The 27537-nt window shown below is 40.6% G+C and overlaps 1 protein-coding gene across 1 annotated transcript in view; it reads right to left on the reverse strand.

The window, feature by feature from the left end:
• DNAH14 (dynein axonemal heavy chain 14) overlaps window positions 1–27537 on the reverse strand; it is a 496436-nt gene that overhangs the window by 425945 nt on the left and 42954 nt on the right. The window contains 4 exon segments of the mRNA XM_030558364.1: window positions 2060–2191; window positions 13253–13391; window positions 17621–17683; window positions 24332–24444. Coding sequence (XP_030414224.1) covers window positions 2060–2191; window positions 13253–13391; window positions 17621–17683; window positions 24332–24444 — 447 coding nt within the window.

Below are 27537 nucleotides of genomic sequence, written 5' to 3' on the forward strand. Positions count from 1 at the left end.
TGTGCCCATACAGGTGCTCCATTCTAGATATGCTTGAACCCCTTCGCCTTTCATTGGAGATTTCTAATAGTAGCATCCATTCGACTCATGCATGCACATTACTCAGTCTCATGCTCCATGATTATATTACTCCAGCCTCATGTTATAAAGCATGGCGGGCAAACCACCTCCAGTTTCTTCTCTACCGGGAAGCTCCATAGCAAAGAACTCTGAAGCAGATGGGAAGGAGAGAGGGTAGTGGATCGCCCATAGGAATACATATTTCAAAGAATCACAGTTACTGCAGAGAGAGAGTAACCACATATTCTTCATGTCAACCACCAAGAGTAAGGAGAGGGATTAGAAAATAAAAATTCTCCTTACACAGAACATAATATTTCTTATCCACTTTCTTGCATATAGGTGGAATTGTGACTGGGATGCGTCAGATGAGGCCCTACTGGACCCTGCAAAGGTTAACAGTCAAGGCAATGCGAGCAGATGAAACTGTATGAAGGATGTCAAGCAGCTTATATGATATGATTCTTTAACCTGTTCAAGAGGCATTTACAAATAATCCACAATTCTCTTTACAAGCTCTTGAAACAGCTTGAAATCGTTCACCAGGGATGGAGGAGGTGGCATAACACTTCATCCAGGAATGAAGAGATATTGGCCAGTGGAGAGACATCTTCATCAGCACTAGCTTCCCATTCCTCAAAGATTTCTTCCTGAGGTTCAGGTTTTCTAGACAGGGAGGGCGATGAAGGCTATTAATCTCTGTGATAGATGGTGCTCAAAGCCCTAGAGAACTGTTGGTGATCGGACACTCAACGGTCCCAGTATGACCAAGGTGGTGGTGCATATGGCATCCCTGGGTGTTCATACCAACTAGCTGGTGGTTGTGGCCGTTTCTCACAAGTGATACCAATCTCCTCAGAGACCTCTGGAAAAAAGAGCCTCTACATGAATGCAGAGGAGAGCTTTGCACATATATTTGGGAGACTGAGGCAAAATCTTCATCAGAATCCCTCTCTTCCAAATCATTCTACAGTAGTGGATCACTGGAAAAAACCACGCTCACTCAAACAGACCACACAATTTAAAGACTTATACATTTGAGTGGAAAGGTTTCTATGGCCCTAACAAAGAGCACAATCATGCAACCCTTACTCTCCTACATGGTTTTATTGAAATGAACAGGGCTAATAATGTGAGCAAGGGCAGGGCTGCCCAGTGGGGGGAGCAAGTGGGGCAATTTGCCCCAGGCCTCGGGCCCTGCAGGGGCCCCCATGAGAATACAGTATTCTATAATATTGCACTTTTTTTTTAATGGAAGAGGGCCCCTAAAGTGCTTTGCCCCAGGGCCCCTGAATCCTCTGGGCAGCCCTGAGCAAGGGCTGCAGGACCAGAACCATTATTAGGCAAAGTTTAGAGCAGACGGCTTTTATGCAGTCTTCAGTAGCATTGAATACATAGGAGTTAAAGCCTCTGTTCTGAAGTCTTAGAAAAATTGTATCATCCAAATGCCATTTTACAATATGTATATTGACACCTTCAATTTAAAAAAAAAATCATACTTCTGTCTAGAAATTCTTAATGTGCTATTGTAACAAGTAACACCCAAGAGCATTATAACTGAAAACTTAGAAAAAACATGATGATTTCTCTTTTTTCCATTTATTTAATCCATTTGACAGCACCTAGTGTACAATTAATTATTTTCTATGTACAGTCAATTTCCACTTCTAAGAGTGGCCTTCAAAGCATGGTATTATATTAAATAAATATCTGATTAATGATTTTGAAATTCAAACTGTAGACCTCACTGAAACTACAAGGCTCTTAAAAGAAAAATTATATATGATATAATATTTCTATTAGAGAAAAGAACAAAAAGGAGAATTTTATTATATGGAAACACAGAATACAATAGATGTTCTTGTAGTTTGCATGAACAGGTACCCACTCTTCTCATATTGCAAACACCTAATAGATTTTTTAATAGAACTTGAAGAGGAACACCACATATAGGATAAAACCATACAAATAAAAATAGCAAAGGCTCTTAAATAATTACCCTTAAAAAGGTACTTTGAATGGCTTTAATTACTTTCTCCCTGAAAGTCTGTAGCTGATGAAGTGCTTCTTTATTCTGTTGATATTGCTCCTCACAAAACTCATCCAAAGAATATGTGCGAGATCTGTCCACCTAAATGAATGAATGGAAAAAATACCATGAGTAGTGAAAGAAAACCTAGCAGTTAGACATCAGCTCATATGTCTCCCCAACCCATCCTCATGGACAGCAGCAGCATACAGGCTCTAGGCCTCAAAATGCAAAGAGAACACAAGAGGAAGGACAACTGTCAAAGTGCAGGCCTTCAAGTGGAAGAATAGTTTGAGATGACAGAAAAGTGCAATATAGGCAGGGGAAGAGCTAGACAAAGCCTGAAAGGTGAGGACAATTAATTTAATTTCAGTGCAGGAAGAGGAGGACAAATGAGTTTAATTTTAATGCAGGTCATGCAGAAACAGTGAAGAAACTTAAGTAGGGAGTATGTGTGTGTGTGAGAGAGAGAAACATATGGTGGTTAGAGCAGTGGAAGAGAAAAAGAGAGGTTCCTTACCTTTTAGTAATTGATGTTGTTCAAGATGCGCCGTCTATACGTATTGCACTTATAGTATTGCACACCCTCTAGCGCCAGAGGTCAGATTTTTTTCCTGCCAGCAGTTTCCTGCGGTCCAGACATGCTCACAGAATGTACCCCTCCTGCTTCCACCTTACCAGAGGGCATAAAGGGACAGGGCAGACTAAATGCCACTCAGATGCTTCATCAGCCAAAATCTTGTAAGAACTTTGAATTGTGGGGAAGGAGGGCAGGTCATGGAATACATATAGACAACTCATCAGTTACTGTAAATGAGTAACCTCGTTTGTCTATACGTCTCCCACTTATGGGGATTGAAAAGCAGTTAACAAATGGAGGTGCATATCAAAGTTTTACATAAAGATAAATCTAAGCACTTCTTTATCAAAGGCTGCATCTTATCTAGTTGCCTGTTCAACTGCATGTTCATGAAAGTATGGACAGATGCCCATGGCCTTACAAATGTCTAAAACTGAGACATTATTAAGCAACTACGGAAGCAGCTTGGACTCTTGTAAAATGGGTCCTAAATGCCAATGGGGCATCCCGACTTGCAAATTGATAGCACAATTTAATACATATTGTAATCCAATCTGAAAGTATCTGAGAAAAAACAAACAAACAAACAGTTTATCTTTAACTCTTCTGGTGCCACAAATAATTAAAGAAAGCCTAAAAGATTTAGTTCTGTTCAGATAACAGGCTAAATTTGGGACTCTAACTAGAATCCTTTCTACTCTGTGAGTGTGAGGTTTTGAACAAAACACTGGTAAGTTAATTCACTGGTTAACATGAATTCTCAGGCATTCACAATCTCAGGCAAGAAACTTGGATAAGCCCTTAATAAAACCTTATCCCTCTGAAAAATCATATAGGCATGACCAGACCCCTACATTTTCATCCACTCGTCGTGCAGAAGTAATCGCTACTAAAAATACTGTTTTCATGGACAGAAGATTTAATGGACAAGTAGCTACAGTTTCAAACAGGGTTTTCATTAAATTAGACAACACAATGTTCAGAATTCATGGAGCATACAGATCCTTTATAGCTGGAAATGCTTAAGAAATCTTTGAGAAGTAGGATAAGAAAATACATTAAAACCATCATTCTTAGGATGATAGGCAAATACTGAAGCTAGATGCACTTTAATGGAACTAATCAATAATGCAGATGATTTTAAGGACAGAAGGTAATCTAAAATGGAAGGTATATCAAACTGAAAAAGGTGAAATATTAAGACTCTGGGACCAATCATCCAATCTTTTCCAAGTTGCTCAAGTGGAAAGCTTCTACTATTTATTAAAATGTCCTGAACTGCTTGAGAACAGAATTTCTAAGTCTCATTCAAGAAGCTAGCCTCCAGGCTGTCAAATGTAGGGATGACGCTTTCAGGTAAAGAATTGTCCAATTATTCTCTGATATCAATTTGGGAACCAGAAAAGGGGCAATCTGTGATGGTATCAACCATCCAGAAGCCAGTCTGGGAGATGAGACTTATGGAAGCTGAGTCTTGCTTGAGCTTCACTAAAGTTCTTGGAATCAATGGAATTGGAGGGTAAGCAACATCTCCAACACTTTCTGGCCTGAATTGGGTGAAAGATTATACAGACTAGATGAACTGTTCAAAGTTCCAACATCATATGTATGTAGAAGAGTCTCTTTCTGAGGTCACAATGCTCAAGTCTGGTGATGTTTGGAAGTAAGCATCCCAACCCAGTTTGGAAGTATCCATTAGAGTTGGTTGAGGAAGCACAAATGAAGCCTTGCAAGCCTGAGAAGGATCTAACCACAAATGAAGGGACATCAGAACTCACTGGGGAACCGTAAAGACAGAATGTATAATGCTAAGGATTAGTGCTATGAGGACGGTTTTGGGATGATTGACCATGGACAAGAATTCACAGAAAAAAGACTCTTCAACTGATGGACTCCATTTGAGTCCCTGGGGTATTAACTTTCTGGGATCAGTACTAGAATGACTGATAAGAAGGGCTTTATGCTAAAAGATATGAGGAGAAGTTTAGGAGAAACTTGTGCAATTTCTACGCCTGGTTCAATCCACAGTAGGAAGAAAATCAACTAAATGAAGATGCAGTAAGGGATAATGGAAAACCACAAGGTAAGAGTATGAAAAGGAAGGAAGAAAAATGGAAATGTTGTTTTAGAGTAGTATTCAGGCAGGTATTACACTTAGTGAAAGACTTATCCAGTGCAGCTAGAAACTGGGTGAAGTCCAAGGGGAAACAACTGAAATGCTTCTACATGAATGCAAGAACTCTGGCAGTAAAAATGGAGGAAATGAAACTACTGGCACAGAAGGTCAAGCCAGATATTCTAGGGATTACAGAAACATGGTGGAATAGCATTCATGACTGCCATACTGGTTTTGAAAGAAATGTGTGTTTAGGAGAGAGAGGAATAAGGTGATGAAATAGCACTGTACATCAATGAAGCAGTAACTGTAATGAAATATGAAATGACAGTATGAATAAAACAATCTGTCTGGGTCAAAATTGCCTGGAAAGAATTGTAAAAGAGGGTCTGTTGGGATAATATTAGGGATCTGCTAATATTGACCTTCTGGGTCAATCTTAGATATGGGTAATCATCTCTAATATTATTAGAGAGAAATACTTTGGGATTCATTACATAATGGGAGACTAAGTTCTTGGATATAGACTGGAAAATAAATGCTGTTAGTATTGGTAGGTACAACTTATTCCTGGATAAGACAGGTCTGCTTCTTTATCCTATCGCTACTGAAACAAGCGGGTTAAAGGAAATAACCTTGGATTAAGTGATCAAAAGCTGATTCGGTTTAAATTAAATGGAAAGAATCAACACCAAGTCATCAACTACGATTTTTTTTTTTTCAAAAAGGGCAGACTCTTGGAAATTAAGGGAGTTAGTTGAAGAGGTCAACTGGACAAAACAGCTTAAAGGCTTAAATACAGAGGCTTAGAAATTCTGCAAAGCAACTATACAAAAGCGATCTGAAATTTGCATCCCAAACATAGGGGGTAAAATTTTATAGGGAAAGGTTCTGGATCCAGATGGATGAACAACCACCTCAAACACATTATTGGGAGTAAGCAGTGCCAGAAGAAATGGAAAAAAGGGACTGATGAACAAAGAAAGCTACATCATGGAGGTTAGAAAACACAGAAAAAGTGAAAATTGTTGAAAGTCAAGATGAAATAGCTTTTGCCAGGAAAATTATAATAAATACTAAAAGGATTTTTAGTTACATAAATAAAATGAGAATAAGGAAGGATGAGAATGAACCGCTATGTAATGCAGAGGGGAAGATTAATGATAAATCTAGCCATGGCCAAAAACTAAATGAATACTTTGCCTCAATTTTCAATAAGGATGATAATAAGGAGCATATGAATGAAGGCAGTACTGCTGATGGAAATGAGTGTCTAGAAAGTACCACCTCTGAGGTGGAAGAAACACCTAAGGAGCTTAATGCACTCAAATCAGGGGCACCTGATAAATTCCATGACAGAACACAGAAAGAAATGGCACATGCGACTGCTAGTCCAGTAGCAAGGGTTATTAATAAATCTATGTGGGGGTAGAACCATATGACTAGAGAATAGCTAACATCATACTAATATTTAAGAGGGAGAAAACGTAGTCTTGGCAATTACAGTCCTTTTAATCTGACCTCAGTAGTATGCAAAGTTTTAGAGTGACCTGTGAAGGAAAGAGTAATTAAATTCACAGTTAATGCTTAAGGTGATGTAATGCAACATGGGTTTACCAATGATAGATCATGCCAGACTAACCTGATTTCCTTCTTTGCTAAAATAACTGATTTTTCAGACAAGAGAACTGGACTTCAGGAAAGCTTTTGACATGGTTTCACACGGAAAACCATTAGTTAAATTAGGGAAGATGGGGATCAGTACAAGCATTGTAAGGTGGATGTGGAATCAGCTAACAGGAAGAAGGTAACGAATTATATGGAAAGGTGAATTATTAGACTAAAGGGAGGTTATTAGTGGAGTTCCCCAAGGATCAGTCTGGGGACCAGTATCATTCAATATTTTTATTAATAAGATTGGCACAAAAAGTATGAGTGCCCTAATGAAACATGCTGATACTACTAAGTTGGGAGTCATCACCAACTTAGGGGAGGATCAGAACATTATACATGAAGATCTCAATAGCCTTGAACACTGGAGTGACAGAAATTAGATGAAATTCAATAGTATGAGATGCAAGGTCACACACTTGCAGTCTAATAATCAGAATTTCTTCTACCTGCTGGGGGCTCATCACTTGGAAGCAATAGATAAGAGAAACTTGGTTGAGAGTCAATCACAGGATGACTATGAGCATCAATGTGTTGCAGCTCTAAAAAAGGGAAAATGTGATCCTAGGGTATACTTAGTGAGGCATTTCCAGTAGAGACAGAGAACTATTAATCCCATTAATAAGCCACTGGTAAGACCTCATTTGAATATTGTGTACAATTCTGGTCACTCATGTTCAAGAACGATTAATTTAAACTGGAACAGGCACATACAAGCACTAATAGGATGGTCAGGGGAAGGCTTATTTTATGGAGAGAGACTGGAAGAGCTCCTCCGCTGAGCTCCATCCCCCTGCACCCAGATCCCCACCAAGCTCCACCCCTGCATCTGGATCCCCACCCCTGCACCCAGACCACTCCCTGCTAAGTTTTCCTGCATTTGAAAGCCCACCTTGATGAGTCCCACACTCCCTCCACACCTGGACCACCGCATCGAGCCCCCTGCATCCGAACTCCCACCTCACTGAGCCCCAACCAGCTGCACCTGGACCTTGACCACACCAATCTCCACTTTCCCAGCACCCAGACCACTCCTGCTGAGCCCCAACCACCTTCACTCCACCCCTTTCAGAGTCCCATTCCCTCTGCCCCTGGAATCTACCGAGCTCCTATGCATTCAGATCCCCCCTGCACCGGGACCCCCCACAGAGCCACCCACACCAAGCCTCTCCACACTTGGATCCTGCCAGGTTGAGCCTCCTTGCCCCATACCTGGATTGGAAGACAGGGCTGGGCGTGAGAGACTCTGTTCCTCTTGCTTGCTACCCTGATTCACCTGACGTGGAGGGTCAGGGCCCTGGGTGTTTCTGGGGCGGGGCAGGCCTGGCCTGGCCCGGCCCTTGCATTGTGTCAGTGTTGGGTGTATCCTTACTGCTCAGTCCATGCACTGGGGGAGAGGGGGCTGAAGGCTGATCTCCCACCTCTCTGCAAGTAGTAGCCTATGCTCCCCACTGTCATGCTGGAGCCCTCACATTTAATTACTGACAAATAAAATAAGCAGAATTTTAAAATCTTGTGAGCAGAATTTTTTTGGCGCAGAATTCCCTCAGGAGGAAACCACATGACAGGGTTGCTTGTGATGGTAGGGGGCAGGGCTCAGCAGCTCTGGAGCTCACTTCTGGTTATTTTCTAAAAGCTCATGGTTCACGGTTTCAGCCAGCCCTCTGCAGGGGTCAGGAAGGGATTTTTTTTCTCCCCAGCATATTTTGGGACTTTTGTTGTTTATCTCCTTCCTCTGAAGCATCAGAGGTTGCTACAGCTGAAGAGGGGACATTGGACAGGATGGGCCAGAGCTCTGAGGTGGCATACAACAGTCTCCCTCTCAGATGCTTAGCTGGCTGGTTTTTGCTCACATGCTCAGGGGCTAACTCAGGGGTTCTCAAACTAGGGGTCAGGACCCCTCAGGGGGTCACAAGGTTATTCCGGGGGGGAGGGGAGTGTCGCGAGCTGTCAGTCTCCACCCGAAACTTTGCTTTGCCTCCAGCATTTATAATGATGTTAAATATATAAAAAGTGTTTTTAATTTGTAAGGGGAGAGTTGCACTCAGAAGCTTGCTACGTGAAAAGGGTCACCAGTGCAAAAGTTTGAGAACCACTGGGCTAAATGATAGCCTTATTGGGAAGGAATATTCCCAGTCAGACTGACCTTGCAGGGGGAGTGTCACCTTCCTCTGTAGCATGTGGGTATGCATCATTTGCCAGGATTATTTGGGTGTTTCTCACTAATTTATTTCCTGGCCAATGCTGGGGTCCCAGGTACTGATGCATATTGGGTTCTCCTGTTCTCTGACTGTGGCTCATAATAGTCTTGTCTCCTGTGTGCTGTAATACTTTGATCTCCTTTCAGTTGTTGGGTGTAGTGTGGGGTGCTGGGTGGTCTGTGATATATAAACAAGTCAGACTAGATGGTCTGATGGCCCCTTCTGGAATTAAACTCTAGGATTCTCTTCAACCACCGTGAGAGAAGATGAAGTTATAGCCTGGACTGAGGAAAGAAACCAGCAGAATACCATGTACCCTGAATAGTCTCTGACACATTCTGACAATCATTACAGAATTTCTTTGCATGAGTAGTATGACATTCACCAGGTTTTCTAATCTGTTCTGAGGAAGATCTACTTATATTGTCTTTGAATCTATCACAAACCCTGTAATTTCCATTTTTTGAGAAGGAATTGTTTGATTTCTTCAGGTGAACTCTTAGAGCTTGTCTACACTGGCACTTTACAGCACTGAAACTTTCTCACTCAGGAATGAAAAAACACCCCCCTGAGCACAGCAAGATTCAGTGCTGTAAAGCACCAATGAAGACAGTGCACCAGCATTCTGCAGCAACTACACAAACCACATTAAAGAGCTGCCACGGCAGCACTGCCACAGCAGCACTTCAACATTGTCAGTGTAGACTAGCCCTTACACCTACATTTGAGAAACAACCAAGAATGAAGATGATGTGATCCACTACTTCCTTTTATGAAAAGCCTCAAAGAAGCCAACTGTGCAACAACTGATATACTCTGCTGTTGTGTCATCTGCCACTGTGTCCAGACAATTATGAAGATCCTTGGTGCCAAAGCCAACATTCAGTACTGGTATGTGTCATTCCTACCAAAAATCTCAAATGTTGTTTACAAACTGGATAGATGGAGATGTGAACATATTCATCAAGCATATCCAGAGCTGTAAACCAATCCAGCAGATTCAGTCATGGGAATATAACAGCAAGAGCCAGCATTCTGAACTTCTGTTTTCAGATAAAAGGGAGGTCCTACAGTGGGGTGTTCTTGGCCCAACTATATTTTATATGTTTATCAATGACCTGGAATAAAACAAAACAATTACTGATAACACTAGCAGATTACACAGAGTTGGGGGAGTGGTAATGAAGACAGGTCACTGATACAGAGCTTTCTGATCCACTTGGTGAGCTGGACACAACCAATGTGTGTTTTAATACTGCTAAATGTAAATGCATGTGTCTAGGAACAAAGAATGTAGGCCATATAAACAAGACAAAAGACTATCCTCATAAGCACTGACTCTGACAAAACATTTACGGCTCATGGTGTGTAGTCAGCTGAACATAAACTCCCAATGCGATGCAATGGTCAAAAGGGCTAATGCAGTCTTTGGATGCATAAAGAGGAGAATCTCAAGTAAGAGTGTATAATTTATTCTGCCTTTCTATTTGACACTGGTGTGACAGCTTCTGGAATACTGTATCCAGTTCTGGTTCCCACAATTCAAGAAAGATGTTGAAAAATAGGAAAAGATTCAGAGAAGAGCCACAAGAATGATTAAAGGATTAGAAAATATGCCTTATAGTGACAAATTCAAGGAGCTCGTTCTATATAGCTTAACAAACAGAAGTTTAAGGGATGACTTGAGTACAGTCTATATGAGTAACAAATATTTGAAAATGGGTCTTTTCAATTTAGCAGGGAAAGGTATGACATGATCTAGTGGCTGGAATTCAAAGCTAGACTAATCCATGCTGGAAATAAGGCATAAATGTTTAACAGTGAGGATAAGTAACTGGCAATTTTAAAATCAGGATTGAATATTTTTCTAAAAAATATGCTCCAGAAATTATTTTGGGGCAGTTCCACGGCCTGCATTATACAGAAGGTCCCTTCTGGCCTTGGAATCTAATATATAATCCTTCTGGGAAGACTTCTGAAGTCTGATTTTAGGACAAATCTTGGGAACCATAGGCAGGTGGGTAAGAAAGATATCCCTCCAAACTTGCCTCAGAAGCCAACGAACATTCTCTCAAACCAAGATGACTAGCAAGGAGCAGTCTTCATTAAGCGAGTGCCAGATCCTGCAGGCAGATGTTCAATAGCCAGTACCAATGATTCACCCATATATGGCACCAATAGTAGATTGTCAGCATGAGCCAGTATTGATGATTCTGAATGGTCACATACCACTAAATCTAATGGTACCATGTATATGAGAGCTGAAGTAATCAGTACCGATGCTGGAGCTATATAACTGATCAGTAAAGTTATACACAATACCAACAAGAAAGTAGTCATGGAAGCAGCACCATCGAACTGAGATGGTATCTGTGCACCTGTTATTAAATCCTTGAGTACCCAATGAAGTACATACAGAATATGCTACTGTTACCTGCAGAGGTGGCACAGAAGCCTCAGAATGATCTGAAGGCACTCTCTTTAACCGTACCAATCTCTCAGAGGTATGCTTCAGGGCTTCAGAAAACACCTATCTATGCCTTCCAAAACAGCAGTTTGCATCTTGTTTTCTTTTTCTTCAAAGGATCTGGAGAAAGAAATGTGTCCCTTTTCAGCCAAAGATTTTTAACTGCCACAGAAACACTACTTGTAGAGGGAATACTGGAGATCGACTAATCTGATTCACCAGGATCTGAGTCAGGTCTCACATCTGTCCAGGAGACACATCCTCAGTTTACAGAGTAACAGCCATGTTAGTCTGTATCCGCAAAAAGAACAGGAGTACTTGTGGCACCTTAGAGACTAAAAAATTTATTTCAGCATGAGCTTTCGTGAGCTATAGCTCACTTCTTCAGATGCATAGAATGGAACACACAGACAGGAGATATTTATACATACAGAGAACATGAAAAGGTGGAAGTATGTATACCAACAGGAAGAGTCTAATCAATTGAGATGAGCTATCCTCAGTTTAATCTCCCTGTTCTTCCAAGACTGCTAGCCAAAAGAACAGCAGATAGCACATTTATTAGGAATATGCCCCTAACCTAGATACAAAAATACTTACAAGCATCTCTGACCAGGCAACGTTACATGAAAGGCATGTTTTAAAACCATGAGATTTAGGAGCCCACATAGCTGCCTATCACCTAGTTTAAATGTTTAGTTAGGTGCTTTTTAAAAATACTAGCTAACACTAAAATACTAACAAAGAACTTATCTAAAGCTATCTGACTAAAACAAAAACTATTTACAACACCTAACTGCTCAAGTTTAAAACAGATAAGGGACTGCTAAAGTGTTCTGCCTCTAACCTAAGGCCATTGTTGAAAGAACTAAGTGGCAGTCAGTCAACCCTGTCTCTTTATGCCTTCGGAGATGGAATAGGAGGGGCATTCCAGGAGCATTCGTGGACCAACAGGGCGACAGCTAGCAACAAAAAAGTTCCAATCTCTGGCATTAAGGGATGTGCAATATCATGAATGGAAGACATCTAGAAAACCACTCAATGAAGAAATATTAGTTTAGAATCATAGAATATCAGGGTTGGAAGGGACCTCAGGAGGTCATCCAGTTCAACCCCCTTCTCAGAGCAGGGCCAATTACCAGACAGATTTTTGCCCCAGACCCCTAAATGGCCCCACAAGGATTGAGCTCACAACCCTGGGTTTAGCAGGCCAATCCTCAAACCACTGAGCTATCCCTCCGCCAGTGATATTTTGTATAGAATTGAAGGGTACACAGCAAAAGGAAAAGTAAGCTAAGAAGATTCCAGTGAACAAATAAAATATCATTGTGAAAATTATACTTAAAATTCATAAAATGCAGCTGGTTTACAATGGTCAAATATAGAAAAAACTGCCTAAAACAACACTAGATTCCTATTGCAATGAAAATAATATGGTACTTAATTTTTTTCGGATCACCTTGTTGCTTTATGGCAGATTCCATTAGTATTTACATAGTTTATTTTCTGTATTGTGGTAGATGGCACCTGGAGGCCCCTATCAAGGCCCCACAATACACATATAATGAAATAATCATAACAACAGTGGGGTAAAACCTACCTCTTATATTGTACTTTTCATCCATAAATCTCAAAAGTGCTTTACAAAAGAGGTTAGTGTCATTATCCTATTTTACAGATGAGATAATGGAAGTACAGATAAGGGAAGTGACATGCCCAAAGTCACAAGTGAGATAGTCCCAAAAAGCTTAAAATCTTAAAATCTATCTTAGTACAAATGATTTCAAGTCACAATAATATACTGCATTGTATTGGTGACACACTGTACAATTCACACACTTTAAATGATGCACATCAATTCTTAAACAGATACTTCAAATCAGTTCCCATTATCAGCTGGCAAGCTGACGCCCAATTCTCCATTCACTTGTTTTGTTGGAATGAAAATTCTATACCCAGTCATGTGCTCACATTCCCCATACCTCAAATGCCTTTGTTGCTCTTTTCCAGAATTATCCAAGAATATCTTATCATATCTTTTTTCATCACTAATATTTACTGCTGTGTGAGATACGGAGCCAACAATTTTTGGTGTATTTACACTTAAAAATACTGCTGCTTTGCTCACCTTTATCAAAGAAATTGCATTATCTTCTGATCCTTTGCAGCAATTAATGTTACATGCATCTTCACACAGACCTTGGATATAAAGCAAGCAGCTCAGAAATAATTCATCAGCCAAAAAAAGCTGGTTGTACATCATAGTTCTGGAAACAAGAAAAGCATCTCAAGGTGTAAAATGTATACAAGTGCTTCTCTTTTTGTAACAGTTAAGTGGACACTATAGAAATATACTGTAACTGGAACTCCATGTTGTTTTCCCCCTTTTAATTCTTTAGTATTCTCAGCCTGAATTTCTCTTTATGATACATATAATTATTTTCCTATTATTGATTAAACGTTATTTTAAACCTAGTATCTTAACATGTTGAAGGCAGTTATCCTCATAAAAGACTGATCCCAAAGCCCTTTAAAATCAGTGGAAAGACTCCTGTTGACTCCAAAGGGCTTTGGATCAGGTCCTAAAGCTGTAGGAAACTTAATGTTTATAATCAAATGACTGGAACAATTTGAACTTCTACAGTATCTTCCATATTATATGAGGATCTCAAACTCCAACTATGAAGGAAGAATGCCACCAAATGTAGCATCCTGATGTTCTCTAGAGGTTTCCTATCCAAGAAGTAACATGGTCTAAGTCATCATAGGCCAAAGGCCTGCAAATACTTATACCTGTAACTTTATGCTGGTGAATAATCAAAACTCCTACCATAGGCGCAGACTTCCCCTCTACCCGGGGGGAGCTCAACGCCCCCCCCCAGACCCCAACCCTACTCGACCTCTTCCCTGAAGCCCCTGCCTCTGCTCTGTCTTGCCTCTTTCCACCCCCTCCCAAGTGTCCCCCATCCCCACTCCTCCCCATCCTGCCCAGAGCCAACCTGCCGTGCGAACAGCTGTTTGTGGCGGGTGGGAGGCTCTGGGATGGAGGGGGAGGAGTGATCAGCGAGGCTCCCAGTGATGGAGAGTTGCTGGAGAGTGGGCGGGAGAGGGGGAGCTTGGCTGGTGGTGGGTGCTAAGTACCCGCTAATTTTTCTCCATGGAGTCAGTGCCTATGGCTTCTATGGACTTCAATAGGGTCTCCATTTCTTTCATCTGTTGAGTTTAGTGGAACTAACCACCAAAAAAAAGTTACTCAGATGCCTAAGTGTGTAGAGGAATAGGGGTTAGCTTGTGGGATGTGATGAGACTGCAGTACTAGATGCCATGGTAATACAAATAATTAAAAGTACAAGGTACTATGGTTGCAGGATACATTTTGAAAATAATCCATTTTTTAGTTATTCAAGAGTAAATTTGATTTTTTTTTAAAGATACAATTTTAATATAGTTGGATAGTCTGACAGTGCCCCAAAATAATGATGACAAACTTTCCACACACAAAAAAAAACTGCATTTGGGCAAACTGCTGACAGGAAAATAGAAAACCATAACTGGTAAAATTTTCAGCTAGCTATTAGCATTTGAAAATAGGGCTTTATAACAACAGTGCCTCCTTCACTGTACCTAATTAACATAATTACTGTAAAAACGTTACCACTATCTCTCTTTTACAGAAGTTTACAGATTATAAATGAAACCATTATGTTCTCACTTCTATAATCAATCAGCAAAATTTTGGAATTCTTATTCAGTTTTTAATCATTCATAACTCCTATTTACAGAAATGAAAATGGCTGAATTTAAATACAGATTAAAAATTGAGTAATGACTCCCAATGCCTTTCCCATTTAAGTAACTGAAAATAAGGTAAAGACAGACTATGTTAACTATAGTTAGATTGTGCTTAGGTCACACATGAATGTGCAAAGGAAGGGACAGATCATATGTAGCCTTCTCCCACATGCACACTGACACACACACAGGTAGCAAAGAGGGGACTCTCCCTCGCCAAACTACTGAGCAGGGATCCAATTGTTGAAGCCTCCAGAGTCTGAACAGAGCCCATGCACTGACCCTATTTTCAGTCCTCTATGCAAATACTCATGGTGCAGAGATGGGACCATGCAACCTACTGCCCAGCCTCTGGAACCAGTGTTGATTCCTCAGACTATCTCATTAGCTTAAACATACCTTTGACACTGCACTCCATATTCTTTGCAGTGATATTATTACAATATCATTAGGACACTTGTAATGTATGCAAGATAAATCATCTAAGGTGTCATTGAAAAAGTTATGATTTGCTGAATATGATTATCCTATTCGTATGCATGTATCATTTTTGTATCTGAAGTTATGAATATTGACTATGTTTCTGTATTTCAAATGTAGTTACACCTGGGGAATGCCCACTAGACAAGATGCTTTCAGTCTAGATAGTGGGTGGGGAAGGACCAATTCAGAGCAATGGCCATTAGGAAAAACAATAGGCCTTAGGAGATGCTTATCTCCCACCTGAGGAGTCTTCCTGAGAACACTACAGAGAGTCTCCAACTAATGGCTGCTATGACTGTACAAGTACATGTGATCAGTCCACATGATAAAAGGAAACAAGAAAACATTCTACAAATACATTAGACGTAAGAGGAAGACCAAGGACAGAGTAGGCCCATTGCTCAATGAGAGGGGGGAAAGACAACAGAAAATGTGGAAATGGCAGAGGTGCTTAATGACTTCTTTGTTTCAATTTTCACCAAGAAGGTTGGTGGCAATTGGACATCTAACATAGTGAATGGTCAGTGAAAATGAGGTATGATCAGAGTCTAAAATATGGAAAGAACATGTCAAAAATTACTCAGACAAGTTAGATGTCTTCAAGTCACCAGAGCCTTATGAAATGCATCCTAGAATAGTCAAGGAGCTGACTGAGAAGATATCTGAGCCATCAGCAATTATCTTTGAAAAGTCATGGAAGACAGGAAACATTCCAGAAGACTGAAAAAGGCCAAATTAGTGTCCATCTATAAAAAGGAAAATAAGGAGAATGTGGGGAATTACAGACTCGTCAGCTTAACTTTTGTACTCGGGAAGATAATGGAGGAAATAATTAAACAATCAATTTGCAAACACCTAGAAGATAATAAGATGATAAATAACAGTCAGCAGGAATTTGTCAAGAAAAATTGTGTCAAACCAACCTGATAACTTTCTTTGACAGGGTAACAAGCAGAACTCATTATGCCCACTCCCCTATGCAGGCATTGGCCTGAACTCACAATCTTCTGTTGTATATTCCATAGAGAAAGAAATTCATTCATTGTGCAGAGAACCAGTGCAAGATCCTCTGCATCACTCATAGGCCTGTGCACCTCTGCATGCCATAGATTGTGTCTATGTATTAATGAGGAAGACCATAATGGGAATGGGATAGAGAAAGTGGCTATGAGGTCCTGTTTCTTCTGGTCCCAGCATAGGGACTGAATTCCCCTCAGCCCCTCCATGTTCCATCTGCATGAACCTGATAATTCTTACACTATATGGGTGGAACAGACCTCACTCATGTTAGGCCTGAATAAAGATATTGCAGACACAACCAGGTAGCCAACCTGACCAAAGTCAGGCTAACAGAGGTTTGTGGGTAATTCCTGAGTGGAAAACACTGAGAAGCAGCAGCATGTCTCACAAGCGCTGGGAAAAAGTGAAATAAGAGAGAAGCTGCATTCCTGGCATAGTACCAGATATGCTGTGTTAGGGCAGCTCCTTCGAAGAACTGATAAGAGCCCTAGTTTCCCAGCCTCCTTGTTTTCACTCCCTGGATTTGTTCTTTGTTTGTTTTTAACTCCCCTACATTTCTAACTTTAGGCATGCATGTATACTAAAAGGTGTCTAGTTTCTAGTTGTTAAAAGAAGGGGGTGGGTTGCTCCAGTGAATAATTTATCAAGCGACGGAACTGTCTATATAGGCTTATACTAAGATGTAAAGAGCAGGCTGGTTCTCTCTGGAGACGAGCTGCTCTCTATTGATGCGTGCACTTGTCAATAAAGAGCTTTTGATCAGACCTTGCTGGTGTTGCCTGTCTCTCTCGCGGTCAGACAACGAACTTTGCCGTCTGGGGGTTAGAGTCCCTGACATCCATACTCTATTATTATTTGTATTACCATAGTAATGTCCTTAGAATCTATGAAAAGCATATTGGGTCTCTAGTCATGGACCATGACCTCATTGTGCTAGGCTCTGTACAAACATACAACAAAAAGACAGTCCTCTGTGATATTATGCTTTACAGTAATATAGATGTACCATTGAACTTTCATTGCAATAATTTTTGCCATGCAGGCATCAATACAATAAAGATGCCCTAGCGATTTTTTTGTAATCGTTTACTGCTGATTGACATAACACTGAAATATTAATTTGCACTTTATTCAACAGATACATTTCAGAACGTTCAGATCCTTTTAATTTTTTTTCACAATACTTTGTATTCCAACTTACTTGCTCTTGGTTGTCTTAGCTCTTCGAACATTGATTTTCCAGGTGAAAAAATATTTCTTCATTCTAGAAACAAGAAAATGGTAAATTCCTTACCTAATAATTTTCTTACTGATAGCAGCATCTCCCATAGTTATGATATGTAGAGCGTATTCCCCTCCTGTGTGCAGTTTCTGGAAGCAGTTCAAAGCTGTAGCAGAGCCTGAGATAGTCAGGCCCCTAATCTCTGGCCTGCTGCCAGATGATTAATCCCAAAACTGTATAAAAGTGTACAGAATATGGTTAGTAAACACCAGCTAATAAACTATGTACAATAGGCTGTGGCCTTCAAACATGAATACTGAAATTAAATACTGTCCTTTGACTAGGAAGCCAACCAGGGAGGGTAAAATTGTGGGAGAATGTTGCTAGCAGAAAGGAATATCAGGTAAGAAATTTACCATTCTTCATCTCAGCATTTCCCACAGTTCTGATACATATGGGAAGTAGCAAGTAGTGAACCAAAGTAGGGAGGGATAAAACACAAAACAGAATGAGATTGGGAAACCCCCTCTCCCAAACTTACTCACTCAAAAATAGTAATGCTATTATTAGACGCACACCTGCACAATCCTGCAACCTGCACAGTAGTCTAATAAAAGGTGTTAATATAGAACCGTGTTGCTGCCCTGCAGATCTCTGCAGTGGAAACACAAGTCCTTTCCACCCACAAACTTGCCATAGGTCCTTTAGACTACAGCATGCCTGGATGATGTCTGGAAAAAAATACCTGCTGCCTTATATACCTGAACGATGCATAGCTTGATCCACCTAGCTAGCAATAGCTTGGATACTTGGCACTTCACATCAAATACAAATAAGAAGCCCAATATTCTTGTTGATTCAGTAGGCTTGATATAGCTCTTTAGCGCTCTAACATCCAAAGTGTGCTAGCAGCTTTTCTATTGGGCGCTGTGGCTTTGGACAGAATGAAAGGATGACAGTCTTCTGTGAAACACTGAAAGATGAATTCACCTTAGGCAAGAGTGATTCTGGGAATCTTAGCACCAACTTGTAATGATACACACTCAGGGTCCTGCATGGATGAAGCTTTTGGTTCAGAAACTCATCTAGCAGTCATCACGGCAGCTAGAAAACAGATTATAGTGGATAGGTAAAATGGAGCTATTGATGTCAGTGGCTCAAAATGGTGTGCGATTGGTATCTCCCAACTGGGAAAAACTGGTCTAACTGCAGGTTTAGCCAGTCTGACTACTCTGAGAAATATAGATACCAAAGGGGTCTCAGCTAAGGAACCAAACAATCCCACAAATAGGATATTACTTATAGCTCATACCTGGCAGACTATGGACCCAGGCTGAAATCCCTTGTCTATTCTTTCCTAAAGAAAGTCAATGATGTAATACGTAGAATGTATACTTTAGATGTTGGGACATGTGGAAAGATGCCTGCTTGTCTGGCAAGGAAAGAGAACAGCCAGGTAAAATGCTGAGCCTGCAATCTGATCATGTAAACAACTAGGTCAGCAACACGATCAGTTAAACAACTGAGTTAGCAAACTAATCTTAGTGCTAAGACAGAAAAAGTGTTTATACAATATATAAATGAATAACTTTTTAACAATGTATTTAAGGCGAGCTCATGAATGAGGGAACACGCTTACATTTAAACCTATGCTGTGCCCTGTTTCAGTGGACTGATCACTCACTGAAGCACCAAATAAATGACATACTACTTCATCTCAAGAGTCTGTGAACCTATGCATTCTGGGTAGCAGGAAAGAACCGATCAACACAGGATACCTGGGATATCAGGATCACTGGGATTTTTGCTGTGTTCTTGACACCATGAGTTAAACCTAATAAAATGGAAGATTGAGCTTTTAATGTTGAGGCTCATCTAGACAGTAGGGTTCCAATCACTTTGTAGGATAATTCCAGCATAGCTAAGCTTCCCTCTCAACAGCCAGGATGACAGAAGGCAGAATGTATGGCAGAATGGGCCTTGGCCAATGATGTCTAGTCTCACCGGTAGCTACACTGGTGGCTCCAATTTCAATTCAATCAGGTTGAAGAACCATGATCTCCTTAGCTAACATGGAGTTAACACACTACTGCCTTTTCCTCATCTTATCTACTGGATCACCTTTCCTAGAAATGGAAAGAAAAGGAAAGGTATATGGCAGGCCTTGTAGCCATCTGTGCAAAAGAGCATCCGTCACCAGAGATTTGGCATCTGCATCCCTGTGAGATACTTTGGCCACTCTGTGTTCTTATGATTGGCTAACAGGTTGACTGCCAGAAGTCTGAACTCTTGACAATCATAGCAAAGACTTACTAATTCAAGAACCATCCTGAGTTTTTGACTGTGCATCTCCTGAGCCAGTCTGACATTTGATTAACTTCACCTGGGGTTCCAGGTACCTTGCATTTTTCTGTGCCCCAGATTCATTTCCCATCCTTTCAGGCTAGCATCAGTTGTGAGTACCTGTGCATCTTTAAGACAAAGGGAAGACCTTTGCAATGTTCTGTGAGACTGTCCATCATTTTAGCGAAATTAGTACCTAGTTCAGAACTTTGCACGCATTCTGCTGAAAAGTTCCATATTTTCAGGAGAAAGGCCTAGAGGCACCTGATATGGCCCATGGGATGACTCCAATACATGAAACCAGGCAGCCCATTAGTTGTTGACATTGAGCTATGGTCAGATTTGAACATTTTACCAACTGGATATCAGGTTCTGTATCTTGTAAAATCTGCCTGGCGATGGACAGACCCTTTGACACAGAAGTCTATTTCTATTCCCAGGTGAAGGGAGCCAAGCAGCTACTCTTGGTGTTTACAAATCCATATGCTTGAAGCAAATTCAGAGACTGGACTGTGGCATTGTGTTCTGTTGCTTGGGTTGGAGTTCTGATGAAGATGTCATCTAGGAAAGGATACAAGTGAGTGCCCTGGGACCTCAGTCTGGCTATTAATGTCACAAGCATCTTGTTAAAGACCCTGGGAACTGACAAAAAAGGAATCCTTTGTGGATGGGGTGATTATGGCACATGAAAAGTACACATCTTTCATATTGAGAGCTGTGAACCATGTATTTTTTTTGTAGGGAAGGTATTATCAATACCAGTGTAACCAAACAGAATTATAATTTGGGGGGGGGGGGAAATCAAGAAAATCAGCCTCCACCCTTCCTTCTCTTTGGGAACTAGGAAATATTTCAAATAGAACCCTTATCTTTGATGTTAAAGAAGTACCCCATTCTATTGCTCCCCATTTATGGGAGAGATTCTACCTCTTGACAGAGGAGCTCCTTATGAATATGGTCCCTGATGAGGAGACAGGGAAGGGTTTTTTTGAGAGGGTACAGAGAGAAACTGGATTATGTAAATGTAATGGATAATATCTAGCACCCACATGTTCATTGTTATTGCACTCCAGTTGTGGGGAAAGAGTGATATATGGCTACACCCACAAAAAGGATACATGAGGATTCTGTGGAGACCGCAACAGTGGTTCACAACACCAGAGCCTCCAGTCAAAAGTATCTTTTTCAGGAGGTGAGTTTGGGCTGATGTGGTTGATTTGGAAGATACAGGGTATCATGGCTTTTGCCCTCTGTCTTTTACAAGACAGTTCATAGAATAGCTAGTGATAAACAGTTGAGACATAGGCATTGGCTTATTTGAATTATTTCCTCTTTGGAGCTGCTGTATATATACACCCAGGGAGTGGGGGCGGGAGACTGCCCTTGAGTCCTTTAGTAAGTGTAAAAACTTATCAGTCTTTTAACTGAAAAAGGTTGGTCTCCTCGAAGGGCAAGTCCTCCACAGTGTTCTGGATCTCCCTGGGAAGCCCTGAAGATTATAGTCATATTTGGCACATCACAATGGCAATTGCCATTGACCTTAATGTGGTGTCCAGTGCATCAACCACAGATTGTAATGCAGTTCTGACCACCAGTTTGCCTTCATCAATAAAGAGCTGAAACTGATCCCTATCTTGCTAAAGTAATTTGTCCTTAAAAATCTAAGAACTCTGAATAATTCAAAAGATCAGACCTGACCAACAGCACTTGATAGTTCAATATTCTCAACTGCAGTCTAGTAGATGTAAATATCTTCCTACCCAGCAGGTCCAGATTCTTGGCCTCCTTATCGCAGGGCTCTTGGATGTTGCTGCCTAGATCTTTCTGTTGCAGCCTGAACTAGAGAGTTCGGTGTCGGGTGTGTAAACAGAAACTCCACTCCCTTTGCCAGGACAAAGTGACCCTTCTCAGTCCTCTTGGGGATAGGGGCGCATGTTGTTGATGCATGTCATACAGCTCTTGCTGGTTTCAGTATCACTTCCTTTACTGGGAGCACTACTCAGCTGGATCCTGTGGGTTATACAATGTCTTGGATCTTATGTTGTGTATCCTGGACCTCCTCTAGGCAGATCTGAATTTCCTCCACCACCCTGCACAGCAGCTCTCGAAACTGCTTGTGTCCATCCAGAGGGGATGGCGAAGCTGGAGTGATAGGAGATGGGAAAGATATTTGTGCTGGTACCAGTGGAAATGGCAGATCCAATTTGTAGTTCTCCTCTTCTATAGGGTCATGAGAAAGCAGACAGAGGATGGCATGCTGTCTTCCCAGACTCAAGACATAAGACATAACTCTAAGATTAGACAGGCTTTTGAAGTCATTGGACAAGCCTCCACTGGTGATGGTCCATATCAGCACTAATGACACAAAGTCATAGAATATCTCACAGATAACAGATGACTGCAGGGAACTCGGAAGTGGGCTGAAGAATAATGTTTTTTCTGAGATCCTGCCTGTCCTGCAAGCGAAGGAAGGCAGAAGATTCTGGAAATTAACCACTGGCTAGATAAATGGTGGAGGACTTTGGTTCTTTAGAACATTGGTTCACATTCTGTGGAGAGAGAGGGCTGTATAGACTGGATTACCTCCACCACAGAAGAAGGGGAACCAACTGTCTCAGGAACAGGCTGGACAGAGTAGCCAGGAGGGGGGGTAAACTAATAAAACATGATGGCAAAAAGAGGGGTGATATAAGCTCTCAGAACAGAATAAAGATATCAAGAACAAAATTAGTCAAGGAATCAAAGGACATGAAGAGAAGAAATTGTTTAACTATACACCAGTGCTAGGAGGCTGGGTAACAAACAAGAAAAATTGGAATTGTTCATTTATGAGTATAAATTAGATTTAGTTGGTATTACTGAGACCTGGTAGAATAATTCATGATTGGAATGTTAAAATCAACAGCTATTACCTATTTAGGAAGGACTGAGTAAGCAAAAAGGGGAGGGAAAATGGCACCCCATGTTAAAACTGACATTGCTTGTTTGAATCACCAATATCTCAGAAGAAAATGATCCTGAATGCTTATGGATCAATGTCCTAACAGATAAAGCACAAGATGGAATTTTAGTTGGTGCCTGCTACAGACTACCATATCACATTAGGGAACACGCTGATTGATTCCTTATGCACCTATCTACAACGTGTAGAGAAAAAAGCTGCTTAATCACTGTGTACTTCAATTTGAGCGACACATGCTGGAGCTTTCATGCTGCCAGTACTAAAACAGCCTTGGAATTTCTTAATATTATAGATAATTTCCCAACTCAAGAAGTATTGTAGCCAACATGAGGGGGGATTCTGTATAAGACCTGGCCTTGAGAGATACAGAGGAACTCGTCACAGAACTAAAAAATAATGATAGCTTAAGGTACAAGTGATCATGACTTCATCACATTTATAATGTGAAAACAGAATAAAGTCCAGACCAGTAATATGTATATACTCACACACACAGTAATTTAGAAGGGCCAATTTCACAAAGCTGAAAACAATTATGAGCCAAATCAACTGTGAAGAATAATTTAACCAGAAAAATGCAAAATGATTATTGGGAATTGTTTAAGAACTCTTTACTAGAAGCCTAAATGCTACAACCAAGGAAGAAGGCTGTATTGGCTTAAAAAACTGACCTGATTTAGAGGGGAAGTAAAGACAGCTATAAAAACTATATATTTATGACTGAATGGAACACATAGGAAATTGACAGTAATGAATATAAATCAGAAGCCAGGAACCGTAAAACATTGATAATGGAAGCCCACGTAATCAAAATGTACAAGAGGGATTTTAAATCTTGCTTTAAGTGAAATGTTTAACTCAATCTTTAACTATGTCATTGTTATGGATGCATCCACAATACCAAATCAGAAGAACAAGACAATTTTAGTATCAAAGATTTTGCTTTAATCTTTAATACATAATGGATTGCTCAGCAGCATTCTACATGTGGGTTGAATAGTGCTAGTCATTTCATGCATTCTTTACCATGAAAGAAAGATTAAAACCACTTTGCATACCATACACCTGATTTTGAGAAGTCTTCTAACAAAAATGAAAAAGATGGCTTGGCATACCTGATAGTCTAAGGTTAAAATAAAGAAGCAAAAAATCTTCCGACACACACACAAAAGAAAAAACAGGAGAAAAGAAAAATGAATCCTAAAAAAGGCATACTTTTTTTTTCTTTGTTAGTCATCCTTAAATAACGTAACTATGGAAAAATATCAATTTATGAAACTGACAAATTATTGCAGGCCTGATATTAGTAGGGTTTTTTTAAGGCATTGTTAAGTTATATAAAAATATTAGAATGTATTATAATCTATTAATTCTCTTTCTCTTACCTGCTATTGGAAAACACATTAAAATTACATATCATGTAATAAAGTTGTCTTTCACATAGCCATTCCATTACAGGAATTATTTCCATTTCTTCTGCTTTGTGTACTACAGAAAACTAGAAAAAAGAAATAAATAGTCATTACTTCATCTTAAACAGGAGTTCAAGAAGCATTTCTTTGAGAGATTATGGAGTTTCCACTATTGCAATACATAATTTATTAGCTACACAGTAAATCTGACATTTTATTAACTGCCCTAATAAACAAAATCCGGTTAGTAATAGCAATTGCATGGCAATAGCAGGCAAACAGAAAAACAGCAGGTGAAAGAGCTGCTATGCTTGTGTAGGATCATGAAGATCCTTTCTTCCAGGCTCTAGAGGATGCTCACAAATTAGACAGTATGTGCCCTTCTCGGTGCCTAAGAGTAGTACCATACTTATGAATGTTTTGAGACCCTTCATGTTTGAGGTGAGAGAATAAATTAGGCTGGATATTAATCACGGAGTCCTACATTGCAACATACTATGTTACCAGAAGAGCTAACTGCAGATAGCCAAAATTTTGCATTTCAAAAGATTTTTGTTTTTTCTACAACTCCACAAATATATCCCTCCTCTCTCTGTATTCCCATACAAATGGACACAGCATGTTTCATTGTTTGCTGATGGGAATACATATAAAACCATCTCTTTCTAGCACTGTGACTCTCGAGTCACATGATTTCTATGCTACTCAAAAAGAGTACACGAGGTTTATAGGTAGCAAATTAACTGTTCTATTTCTTTCCTCATATTTAATTTCAAATTACAAATTAAGAAGGTATGAAAAACATAATTAAAAGCTTCAGCAATAAAGTACATTTATATAAAAATATATTTTCTGTTGAAATCAGTTATATGTAGGGATATAACAAATCAGTATTTATTACTGCTAAATTATGCTATTAGTAGCGAACAAGCATTTTTGAACCAAGCTCTTTTTTTATATAAAGCGTCCATACTGTTTAATGCAGAATTATTTTTTTTCAAGCACACAGTATACAATTGATCCAAAGGATGCTTTTTGGCAGACGATCACATAAAACTATCATTTTGTTTAAAATACTACAGTCTGAATGGTTCTTAAGTTCCCTTTTACAGTCCAAAATAAGACAGGACTCTAAGACATAACTGTTCTTGTGAATATTAAAAAACAATAATAAAAACCAAGGCTAATCAAGCCTGACTTTGTTATGTTTGCATTCTGCATGCACAGGAAACAGTTCAAGAATTAATGCAGAGCAAGACACAGCCAATAGGTCTTGACATCACGCCACATAACTGTTCCTAGACTGCTTCCTTATATTCTTTTTAAAACATAGCAATACCTTTATCTGCAATTTGAATCAAGCCATAGATACGGGGCTTTAGTCAAGGACAGAATGTTATCTACACAGCAAAAAGTGATAAGACAATCAAGTCTCATCCCATAATAAGGATCAGTCTTTGTGTGAAATGCTATTAGTTTTTACTGAACTGATACTTCAACACTTGAAAGAGGATCTGTCTGTCTGACCCATCTTATACCTCATGACATACACTTCTACCTCGATATAATGAGGTCCTATATAACATGAATTTGGATAATAATGCGGTAAAGCAGCACTCCAGGGGATGGGGCTGCTTTACCTCGTTATATCTGAATTCATGTTACCGCACGTGGTTCCTCCATGCCCGTCCATTCCGTGCTGCGGCCCTCCCTGGGGCCCCCTGCCCTAGCTCACCTCCGCTCCGCCTCTGCCTCCTTCCACCAGCGCACTGCAGCTTCGCTTCTCCTCCTTCCCAGGCTTGCTGTGCCAATCAGCTGTTTGGCGCGGAAAGCCTGGGAGGGAGGAGAAGCGGAGCTGTGGCACACTCGTGGGAGGAGGTGGAGGCAGAGCGGAGGTGAACTGGGACGGGGGGGCTGCAGCAAGTAAGGAGGGAGGGGCGCAGAGGAACCGTTTCCTGCCCCAGCTCACCTCTGCTCCGCCACTTCCTCCTCCCATGAGCACACCGCTCAGCTTCGCTTTTTCTCCCTCCCTGGCTTGCCATGCCAAACAGCTGATTGGTGCGGCAAGCCTGGGAGGTAGGACGGAGAAGCGGAGCTGCGGCACACTCGTGGGAGGTGGAATGGAGGTGAGCTGGGGTGGGGAGGCCCTGGAGAGGGCCGCAGCAAGTAGCTGAGGGCACAGAGGAAATGCTCCCCACTCCAGCTCATCTCTGTCTCCACCCAAGTGCTCCGCCACCACTCCGCTTCTCCCCCCCTCCAGGCTTGCTGATTGGCGCGGCAAGCCTGGAAGGGAGGGAGAAGCGAAGCGGCGGTGGTGCACTCAGGGAGGAGGCAGAGGCAGAGCGGAGGTAAGCTGGGGCAGCAAGCGGTTCCTCTCCTTACCCAGATATAACGCCGTCTCACCTATAACACGGTGAGATTTTTTGGGGTCCAGAGGATCACATTACATTGGAGTAGAGGTGTACCTGGTGATAAGGCTTTAAAGGCTTGCCATCATATTTACTGAAAGAGGATTTCAGGAGGGGGAAAAAAAATCATTCTCTGTAATGTCAAATATCTTGCTTCATAGTGCCTATGTGATTGTGAGGCTACATTTCAGAGAGGATTAGTGCACAATAAACTTTTTAATTAAGAGATCTTCAGTCAAAATTCTGATTAAATTACAGTTAAGAGTGAGTATGATGATCTCATTTCATTTTCTAGCCATCACCACCACACAATTCATAATGATTAACAATCTCTGCTAGCTGCACCAGGAAACAGTAGTTAGACATTACTTTGATAGGTGCTTTAGAAATGCCACTAGATTAGATAGTCACACTACAGGGACATTGGTCATTACAGTTTATTCAAACAGTAAAAGTACAGAGTTTCTTGTAGTTTGAAGGTTTCATGTAAGGATAGTGCTTCCTGAAGCTCAGAATCCTTGAAGGAGATCTTTTAGTTATTCTAACCCAGAATATTGAAGGACCAACAGCTTAAACTTGACTCAATGTTCAAGTGGGGGGGGGGAGAAAAGAGAGAGAATGATGCACTCTCAGTAATAAAAAATACAATAAAACACCTGGAAGAGCCTGATATGAAAAGGTCTAACCAGCACTGTTTCTGCAAAGGAAAATTGTGCCACTAATCTATAAAATTCTTTTAACATCCTAACAGAACAGAACTGTATTGACATA

Source organism: Gopherus evgoodei, chromosome 3 (genome assembly GCF_007399415.2).
Source record: "Gopherus evgoodei ecotype Sinaloan lineage chromosome 3, rGopEvg1_v1.p, whole genome shotgun sequence".
In the NCBI taxonomy this organism is placed as follows: domain Eukaryota; kingdom Metazoa; phylum Chordata; order Testudines; family Testudinidae; genus Gopherus; species Gopherus evgoodei.